The sequence below is a fragment of the Prinia subflava genome, chromosome 2 (assembly GCF_021018805.1).
Source record: "Prinia subflava isolate CZ2003 ecotype Zambia chromosome 2, Cam_Psub_1.2, whole genome shotgun sequence".
NCBI classification, from domain to species: Eukaryota; Metazoa; Chordata; class Aves; order Passeriformes; family Cisticolidae; genus Prinia; species Prinia subflava.
Genome location: NC_086248.1, coordinates 93,713,696 through 93,724,582, shown reverse-complemented (window position 1 = coordinate 93,724,582; position 10,887 = coordinate 93,713,696). Strand labels below are relative to the sequence as shown.

The window sequence follows — 10,887 nt, the reverse complement described above, 5'->3', positions numbered from 1 at the left end:
ATGAGTCAGGGCCACTTTCCCAAACTGAGCACTAATGAAAGATGCCATAGTCTGTCTGGGAGGTGGTAAGACCTTCAAGTATTAGCAGAATTTAACAGAAAGTGCATTTTGTAGGGAACATAGCCTGACTTTCAGACATCTGTTAGACCTGCAAGGATTCTTGGAGCAAGCCTCCTGGCTGCTAGAAAGGGATGGTAGCAAGCAAAACTTGATTTTACTTATTTCTTTCTTTCATTTTTGGTATTTCACAAATGCCAAGAAATACAAGCTGGTCAGGTAGGTGTCTTTGGCCACTTGGTAAGCTCCTGCCTTCGTCAAGTGCATGTTCCATGTTCATAGCTGTTCCCATTCTTTGGTGTTCTGAGATGGTAGCTAATATCTAGGCTTTTGTTACCACATTTTCTGTCCTCTCTCCTGCGTGTTCCGCAAGACCTGGTTTGTTCTTGATGTGCAGAAGCTCTGGCTGTCGCACTGTCGGCGGTACTGTGATAGCACGTGGTCTGACTGTATTTATCCAGGAATGCTCTATGGGCTGAGTGCTTGCACTGCGCCTCAGACAAATGTTTTCCCCCCAGCCCTTCTGTGGTAAACAAAGTTCTTTACATTTGAATACTTTAGGGCATGTAATTCTGACAACAGAGCTGTGATGCTGAATGACTACCAGAACATGAAAACACTGCAAAATGACTGATAACACTTCAGCAGGAATTACTATTTATCTTTTATGACCTTAGGAAAAAGATCTGTACTAAAGCAGAGATGTTCCAGGAATGGTCAAGGAGCTTGTTTGATATGGGATGAAGGGCTTGTTAAAATGCATCAAGAGTTATGACAGGATGGTTTCTTGGCAGCTGTATATGTTGCCAAAGAATTTTGTCACTACGCAGCCAGTGAAAGTCCAAATGTGCTAAGGTGACAAGTTACTGGAGGCAATAGCAACCAAACCGTAGGGAAAGATACCAGCGAGGCTGCAGCTCGTGCAACCTCCATAACAAAACTAAAATTTAGAGATGCTCCCTGTATCCTCAAGGGGCGTATTAATCGATGCTCCTCTGTCTGGAACCACTCGTAAACAACCCGCCGCAGCTCACGCTCGGCTCACCGCCACCTTTGCCGCTCGTTTGCAAGGGGAGAGACGGCGAGCGGGGGAAGCGGGCCCGAGGACGCTCCCGGGCTGCAGGGCCGTGCTGCGGGCAGGGCCCGGGCGGCGGGGCCGTGTCCCGGGGCCCGCCGGGCGCGGCGCTGCGGCCGAGCCTCCGGCGGGCCCGGGGGCGGGGAAGGCCGCGGCGTTGCCGGGCGACGGCGGCGTCGCCGCGGGGAGCGCCGGGCTGCGCTGGCCCCGCTGGCTGCCGCCGCTCCCGGCCGGGCCAGAGCGCTCCTGCAGCCCTTCCAGCGCTGCCCCGGCGCTGGCGCTCGCTGTCAGAAAAAGCTCCACACGGGACAGATGGGGAACGTGGTTTTAATCAGCTTTGCCGAGCGCTGAGAGGAGCAGCCGGCGTGAGGTGGGCGGCGGGGTAAGGCGCGAGGGGACGGTAGGAACAGCGCTCCCGGGGAACGGGGGCGTCCCTCGGGAATAGCGCGGTGGGATGGCAGCTGCCAGCGAGCGGTGCCAGGCTGAGGTAAGCGCCGGGGGGCTGCAGGCGTGAGGGCCGACCAACCCGCCCGAAACCCCCAGCAGAGACTTTCAGAGGCCCAGGGTGCATGGCCCGGTTTGCTGCCGTGTCCCGAATTCCTTACTGTGACACACAAAGCCAGGTGACGCGACAGATCCGGGATAAACTCCGCTCGGCCATGAGCCAGCGTGCCCTTGAGCCGCCCTAATCCCATGGCCTGGGCTCGGAGAAATGTCTCTGCCCGAGCAGGCAAAGGTGTGCAGGTGGGCCTGCTGCCTGGAATCTGGACAAAGAATTCAAACCCTTGAAATCCCTAGGCGGGCATCACCTCTGTTGGTGCAAAAGAGCAGGTTCCTCCTACGGACTGTGTCTGTTTCCTGTGGTTTGCAGATTCCCGACTGTCGCCCATGTGCGTTTCACTGGCCAGAAGACGTAGATGTCCCTTGCGACTGAGTCCCTGCATGGGGCTTTTGAGGATGAAACGCTACGTAAACTCTTAAAGCACAGCACCTGAGGACATTGCTACCGACATGGACATCATTATTTATTTACGTTTGCTTTAATCAGGAGGAGCTTTTTTGTAAACATGAATTGCCGGGCTCTTTCCTTGAGATGTCGTTTCTTGTTTCATGCTATTGAAACATTATTCTTAACTTATTATGATTCCTTTGTGTTGGTCAGCTCTCAGGGACATTTCCCTAGGCTTGAAAACGTGGGAGCTTTCAAGAACGTGTCAATCGTGCCAACTCAAGCCACTTGTGGGCTGCCAGACCGAAGTACTTTTTGTCATAGCTCAGTAGCTGTTCAAAGTATTATATCCTGCACTCAGAGGTTTTGTGTTCAGGAATGTCCATATAGGTCGTCGCCTTCGTCCTACAAACAGCTCCTTTCAGAAGGCCTTGGTGTCTGTATCACAGAGGAGAAGAGGGACTTGCATCCAGGGTCCTCCAGCAATGTTTCCAGTTTTATTTTTCACAATCACAAGGATTGCTTCTCTACTCCCCGTCCTCCAAGGCTCGGAGCTTCATTTACGTTAACTGTATGGTTGAAACCTGAGCAAGAAGGTGTAATGTAAGTAGTATTGGAGGTGTTTACTTTCCTGGTGCTCTTAAAAAAATTGATCGTTGTAGTCACGGTCATTATTAGCAAGCTCTTTAAACTTTTAAAAGGTGTGGTGGGAAACTGTGACGTTTATAGAGCCTTATTTAGGTTGGGGTCTTCCCAGATGTCAAGACCAACAGCTTCAGTTTCAGTGGCATGGACTCAGATGATAGTCCAATGGCTTTCAGTGTTCAGAACTATTCTTACATAGTGTGCATATCTTTTCTCAAAAAGAGAAATTTATGTTTCCAAATGACATTCCTTCTAAAAGCTGCTAGAAAATTATGTTGTCATAGGGTTGTGCTGCTGCTGCTTTCGTGATTGGAAAAAAAAATCTAAGATGTTAGGGCTTCTCCAACACAAGTTTGTCTTAAAAACAAACAAGGAAAGCCACCAAAATGTATATTTTGTGTATATATGAAAGAGAGGTCATCGTGTTCCTAGAAGATCTGGGGAATGTTGCCCGACTGGCAGATTGTGTTGCTACTTTCACAAACCATTCCACTATTGAAACTGCTAGTGAAATTTTACTAGGTGCTCACAAAATAGAGATGGCTAAGCATGCTCCCTCTCCTATTTGCCTACATGTTGCATTTTCAGGAAATACTGCTGTTAGAAGTGACCTTTCAGCTTGACTGGGCCTTACTACAATGAAAAACCTGCTTTTTGAAAAATGCGTCCCAGATCCTGCAAAAAAAGTTCTGTCATCTATCACAAAATGCAGAGCCTCCTGCTCCTTCTTACCTTCATTGTGCAGATCTCTTTAAAATACAGCACACAAAGAGTATAGTTTGTTCCTTCAGACTACCTGCCACAAATGATTTTATGTTTGTGTTGGTAACTTGTTCTTAAAAGGCAGCTAGCGATCTGCTTTGCTGAGGTATTCTTCATACTTATTTTGCATGCTGATGTGAAACAGGCACTTGTTGAAAGGTAGCAAAATCATCAAAACCCCAGAAATATCTAAAATCATAATGTAAAATTATAGTATGTTTTGTGCAGTGATAATTACCTTAAAAGCTTGACCTAACTGTAGAGTTTGTGGTTATGGAGTGGAAAATAAAGGATGTTTGCAGAGCAAAAGGGACTTTTGAGTTGAAGTTAAATCATTTCAGCTGGGAGTATATGTAAAGGCCTCTCTGGAGCCTTGGCCTGTGGTTTTCTATATAATGGCTGAATCTTGAACATCAGAGTCCATTTCTGGTGTGTTCCCATGCCATGAATTCCTGTCCACACACACGGGCACATCAGAGTCTCCTTCAGCAGGGCCTAACTTGAAGCAGAAGCATCTTGCTAATTTCCAAGCAAGCTATTGCAGCAACATGTTGAGTGAGATCTGTGAAGTCTTTTGTCAATGGGATAGGCTTTGATGCATGGAGCCTAAAACAATGAAATGTTATGTCCTTAGTTTCAAATGATTAAGTGCTGTGAAGAAACCAGACTCTACTGATGACTGATAAGCCATGGACTAGTGTAAAAGATTAGCTTCCAATTGCTGCTATGTTAATAACTACAGAGTGTACATATTCCTGTTCAGTGGGTTTTATGGCTCACTTTAAAATTTAAATGTTTTTATTCAATTTTTGCAATAGATCACTTCATTCTTATGCCTTGTGAGATTTGCTGCTATTCAGCATGTAGTAAAGACAATGGTAAAGCCCGATCCTGAAAACTGAAGATGGACAGCCGTTATTCCAGTTGTCAGGATGATATGCCACTGTCCAGGTGCTTTTGTTTCACTGGCACAGAAAGAATTGTGTTAATTTTTCTTCTTTCATAAAAGGAATACTGAGCTCCAGTTCTGGTGGAGCAGTTGTTGCACATTCAGTCATTGAAGCTTGACTCAAGGCATCTTACGAAAGAGAAGTAATTTACCAGCAGACTAAGATGCTTTCCCTTTTATGATATTGTTTTAGTGAGTCCTTCAGGTTGAAGTCAGATGAAGTTTGGCTTACTGGCTGTCCTACATTTTTCAGTCCCTGATGGGGAATTGTCCCTGTTACATGTCATTTGTGAGACCTTTTAAACCCCATTATCACAGCAGAGGAACCTCACAGAACTGGGATGCATTCTAACAAAGTCTTTGTGCTCCCACCAAAGCCCCTCATTTTGCCAGTAGAATGACTGAAAGTTTAACAAGGTGGATTTTTTTTACTTGCTCTAACATGAAGCAGAGCAGACCCCTGTGTTTTGGACATGCCATACTGATGTGTTTTTGTGCTGAATTTTATATGGTCTGCCTGTGAGAGTGTGTGCTTAGAAAAGAAGCCAGGAGTGTTGCTGCCCAGTATCCTGTTACATCCTGTGACATTCGGATAGGCATGTACCCATGTAAGAGAATAGCAGGATTTTTGTTAGAAGTTACTGTGCTGGCTGAAATGAGACAGTGATGTGAGGATCCAAGTCTGAAGGCACTTTAAAGATTGCACATAAGCAGAGACACCAAGAATTTTCTTCATCAGTTTCATACAACAAGTTGTCTTATGTGAATCTGGGAGACAATACACTTTGACACAGAGAGGAGAGTCAGGTCATGCTACAGAATTATTCAAAGCCCTGATGTTCTTCTAAGATGTTTAGTAGAGATATTTGTAGGCATGCTTTTAAGTCACTGCATATTGGAAATATTGAAGAAAAGCAAGAGTGAGAAAGCATTGACATTTGTACTCCAGTCTTTAAATTTTCTTTTCCTTTAGGCAGTAAGTGAGCAGAGTTCTTGCCCCTGAGCTCCATCCTTGCCTCATGCTTCCTCCCTTGGTGCATGTACTCATCAGTTAATATAATTGCCTTCAGTAAGCCTGAATGTAGCCTATATGTAAGCATTAGCACAATATAGAAAATTGTATATGCTGATAGCCCTTCACAGTGGAGTAGGATAAAGATATGGGTACAAGCTTTGCATATGTGAGTAACCATTACAGGCAGCTTATATCAATGCAGTGTGAACTGGAGCAAGTTCAGATGCCCAGAGGATATTGGTGATGGCAAGAAATGAGCTGAGACCTTTTACAAGCAAAAGGATCAGCAGGAACAGCCTGATTGTGAAGTGGGTAGCACATAGGGTTTTTTTAAACTTTATTTAAGGGACTAAAATCATATGGTATTACTTATTATCTGTTCAGATGCTTTACATTAGGAATTAGACTAAAAGAGGTATTTGCCTTAAGATACCATGCATCTGATTTTGAACCAGTGCAGGTGTTCCCATTTGCTCCAGTTCTCTTTTTCTCTTTGAAAGCTGACTGAGTGGATTTGTGTTAGTGGCTTTTTTCCCTCCAACCCCACCACTGAGATATATGTAGTCAGGTACTGGCTCTGTGGGACTGCAGGTTACCAGAAGCTGAAGCCTTCACAAAGAATAGTGGCTTCTCTCTGTAATCATGGCTGGAATGGAAAATCAAGCTCAGAGTCAGAAGTAATGCCTCCTCCTATTTCACCTGTGTTAGAACTAGTTTGGATTTTTCCTTTTTTCTTTTTCCTCCCCTCTCTTCTCTTCTCCCCCTTGATTTTCCCCTTTCACTAGTAAGTCACAATTCACATTTGTTCTTTCCAGTTTTCAAAGTGATGTACATCAAGGTCGCTTCCCTTCTTAAAGTCATGGCACCTTTGGGGATAAAAACAATGTGGGGATGTTTGTTTTAGATAAGTAAAATAAACAAAACCCTGGATTATCCAATTATTATTTATCCAGGAACTGGGTAAATCCAGTTCCTAAATATTTTGCTACTTAGCTGAGCCTTCCTTCACATTTATTATCTAGCAAAACTAGCATGTTTACAAGCAAACAAAATATGGGAAAGACCAGTGGACAATTTATTAAGAAATGTGGTTTTAGTGAGGAAAACAGAAGTCTTCATTTTGCAAGGTGTTTCATTGACAACATTCCAACAGGCTAGAACAGTAACAGGAGGAATTAATTTTTCCCTTGGATTTAAAGGTGAATTAGTGAATAGTGACAGTATCAAAGAACAGCCTTTTTTGATAGTTCTCTTTTATAAATGAGAGTAGATGAAGACACTTATCAGTAGATAGGGGTTTTCTGGTTTTATTTTTCTTTGTCTCTGAAATATGTGTAAGTAAATAAAAATATCATACAAATTTTATATGCTTCCCTCTTGTGACTTAATGCACTAATTTAGTCTGGAGTAGCTGTTAAAATATTTGACTTCTCATGGGTCAGTACATTGAGAACTGTATTTCTTGAGCAGCTCAAATGGGAAGGGTAGATCTTTATAATTTTTTCTTGTATTTATGATTGCTTTAATAAAATACGTAGTTGTTACGCAAGCATGTGGAGCCTGTGCTTTCTCAAGACTCTTGACATCATGGTGATGGGATTGGCAAAAATATTTCAGCAGCTTGAAATGCAAAATAGGTTGCTGTGGATGGTGTTCTCTGTACCTTATATGACATTGTTACATTTGCTATTGATGTGACTTTTGTGGGGAAAAAATTCCTAATAAATGTCTGGATAGCCTTCTTGCCTTGCTCTAGTTTCTTAGGTTCAAGAAAGACACTTCAAAGGGGAGAGTGTAGACTAAGCTGGTGTTATTGGGTGGAAAGATGGAAGACTTACTACCAAAGCATGTCATTTGTACTGCTTTCTGTGGTTATGTTGCATTTATCTCGTTAGATTTAGGAAAATTAAAGTTCCTCCACGGGATGTACTAAGTTGCACAGCTTTGTATGGAAAGTGTGGCAGAAACCTGCACAGTCACTGTGGTTTCTGTCCTGCAGCCTTCAAGAGAGGAGGCAAACTGGACCTCTCTTCCACCCCCAAATGAGCTGGGGTTGCAAGCACTCAAGAAACAGAGCAAAACACAAAAAACATGCAACCAAAGCCTCAAAACAACCCCAAAACCTCACAGACTGAAACAGAAAATATCTTTGCTAAAGTTCTTTTACACTTAGTACATCCTGTGACTTTCACTGTCACTGAGCATCTTCTCAAGAGCTGTATTTTTAATGTTTATTTTAATACATTTTGGTTAGCATCACTTTACAGGATAGCACCTTGGCAAGAATGTGTATATGTGTGTGCCTCTGACCTTATGTTGTTTTTCTTGGTTATTTCCAAAGGTGTGTGATAGAAAAAGCTATTGATGGGCAGACTGTGTTCAAACTCACAATCTCTGAGAAAGAGACCATGTTTTATTATCGCACAGTAAATGGTTTGCAGCCACCAATAAAAGTAATGACACTGGGGAGAATTCTTGTGAAGAAATGGATTCATCTTAGTGTGCAGGTGAGTAAAATAAAAACCATTTAATATTTGTTGAAATACAACTTTTGTGTGAGACTGGTGTAACTGTATAAATATAAAAGAATAAATTTGGGGTAAATGATAGCTCTTGAGTGTTGTAGGTAAGGAGCTTAATTTGGGAGCTCATTTTGAGGCAGTTGCTAATTTAGCACTGGAAAGAAATGCTGTGCCCATTCTTCTAAACAAGCAAGCTGTACAAAACTGAAAATTCTCACCTTTAAGAACATGAGGATATGAGGTGAAGAAAAGCATATACTAATCTCTAAGATACTTATATCTAACATTACCGATTAGTTTCAGGTCTCAGATTATTTCCTTTAGAAGGGAATGCCATTCTCATCTGTACATGCTAATGTACTTACCTTATGGAGCTGTGTTCCATCTAATTTTAAAAACTTGTTACATGGCACATAAGTAAATGGGTGAGTTTGTGCAGGATCAGTCAAGCTAGTAAGTTACAGAGCTATTACCTCTTATTTTAAGAATATGACTCAGAATTGTTAGAGCACAATCCCTGTGTTCTAAAAGTCTTCTGTTTACATAACTTTTAAATAAGTGTACAAATATCCACTGAGGATAAAGCAAAATTGAGTTTGTTAAAATTTAAACTGTATGTACAAAAATCAGTAAACAAACACAGAAGAAATTAAAATTCAGTTATTTGCATGTCTTGTAATTCCCAACAGACACCCTAGTAAATTCTGTTTGTGAGCCAAGTTCAACTAATAATTATAAAACACAATTATCAGGTATTGAAATGTTTATCTTTTCCTTCCTTCATTTCCTCTATCCGTTCTATTAAATTTCATTTGGTCTGCAGCACAATCAAGAATACTTTTGCTGCTTTCTTGAAACTTGCTAAAAGGTATTGACTGTGATTTGGATTTTTAGTGCTGATCTTGTCACTTGTAAGAAGTATCTAAGCCGACGTCTTGATTTTTTTGCAGTTTTCTTTTTTTCCAGGATAACAGCATGGTAGTGTGAATAAGGTTTTGGCTGTTGGATTAAAAGAGTGACCTTAAGGTAGAACTAATGAACTTTACACTTCAAGCACTCCAAGGGTGCTATATTACTGCTGCTGCTGTCAGTTGCATTTTGTACCCCAGAAACTGCTAAAGCCTGGCACAGCCAAGTGAAAGTGAAAGGGCTGGTTAAATACACACACACATCTTGAACTGCATTACAAAGGAACGAGAACCACCCTGTGGAATTTGGTCCTTTGTTTCTCTGTAGAAAGCTTTCAATTCTTAGCAGGAGTGAAAAATTATAGCTTCTAGAGCCTTAAAGAAACTGCAGGCTTAATGCCTTTTTGAAGTTTCTGAGCTCAGGGTGGAACCTTCCTGTGCTTTGTGCTGTTGTAGGATGCAACTTGCCATTAGAAATGATAGTGGCTGCAGCCTGATCCATTTAGCCCTTGGCCTGGCTATCAGACTTTAGGCAAAGGTTTGTTTGTTTGTTTGTTTGTTTGTTTGTTTTCAGCGGGGGGCCAAAAGCATGTTTTTCCATAAATGAACAATGACAACATGAGCAAGACCATACAAAAATACACAAAAGTAACTTCCATCTGGAAGTGTCTGTCCCTCATGCACCCAGATGCTAGGCAAAAGACACCATCACAGAGTGTGAAGTATTGATTACAAATGTGAAACTGAATTTAAAGAGAGAAAAAATATGGTGGAATGGCAGGTGTGTTTGGAATTCAGGTGTAAGAGCACATGCCTATTCAGGAATGATAAAAATGAAAGCTAAATGGTGGAATAGCACCAAATAGTAATTAAATGATAAGAGGGAAGGAAAGAAGAAAGGATAGCACCAACTGAAAATAATTTCTTTGGAATAAAATAATTCTAGGGGAAGAGAAGGATAGTAAATTAATTCTACTGAGGTAATCTAGGAATTTAAATCCTCGGGTTTGTATTTAGATGTGTAATTTGTTAGAGAGAACTACTACTAAGAACTGTGTCATTGCAGAGACTTACTTTCCAGTTTATAGCTGGGAAATTTAAGTTCTACTAACAAGGGCAGGGCCCAAACATTCCTGTGTGTTCTGCATGAAGGGTTTCTCATCGAATAGTTGCTGAAGCAGAAAGTCTGGGTATACCAGCCTTGTTAAGTGATGAGGGCATTATCAGAGGTGTAGGTCTCAAGAATAATGTTGAGCATTCATAACTAGAGTCAGTTAAAAGAAGAAATGAATGATGAAAAAGAAGAGTAAGCAGTTCTTTGGTTCTCTAAGTACACTTCTGGGTTTCAAAGAGAACAAACACATGCAACTATTTTTAATGAAACAAGGTAAACTTTGGAGTCTGGGGACTGAATGGAAAAAAAGCCTGGAGGTTTTAAAAAATTAATGTAATAGAATCAAGAGAAACTTTTGCCCTTAAAGGAAAAAAATATGGAAATGTACTGCCCAGGCTTATCTGTGTGAATAAGTACCCCTACAGTCAGAGAAGGCAGAGTGTGTGAGCACTGGGGAATGGGGAAGCAGATTCACAGAGAATACTATGTAGCATAGAAATAAAACTGTGGAGTGGTTGATATGAATTAGACTGTCATATGGTAAAAAATTCTTACAATTTTTTTTGTGTAAGAAGGCAAGACATGAGTACAGTGAAAGTGTGCTTGAGATAAGGGATGATTTGAGTAAGATCCCCAGAATAAATACCTTGGTTTTATTTTCAGGAGTCACAGAGCAAAACCAGTTGGGGTAATGGAAACTAATGCATGGAAACAAAAGTGATCGTAAAGAGTAGAAACATGAATTTGCAAGTGTATATGCTCATGCAAACAGATGTTTTTGTCCAAAAATTCTGGAAGAACGGGAACATAATCCTTTGACAAAGAGATATTCTATGCAAAGCCACCAGTCAGAGGTGGAGCTCTAATGCTTCTGGTTTAGGAAAGGTGTCA

At 41.6% G+C, this 10,887-nt stretch overlaps 1 protein-coding gene across 1 annotated transcript in view; it reads left to right on the top strand.

Moving 5' to 3' along the window:
• Window positions 1-1,267: 1,267 nt before the first annotated feature.
• USH2A (usherin) overlaps window positions 1,268-10,887 on the top strand; it is a 372,599-nt gene continuing 362,979 nt past the window's right edge. The window contains exons 1-3 of the mRNA XM_063391039.1: window positions 1,268-1,514; window positions 2,004-2,684; window positions 7,794-7,959. Of these exons, the coding sequence (XP_063247109.1) occupies window positions 2,200-2,684; window positions 7,794-7,959 (651 nt within the window). The 5' untranslated portion in view covers window positions 1,268-1,514; window positions 2,004-2,199. The remainder of the gene's footprint in view (window positions 1,515-2,003; window positions 2,685-7,793; window positions 7,960-10,887) is intronic.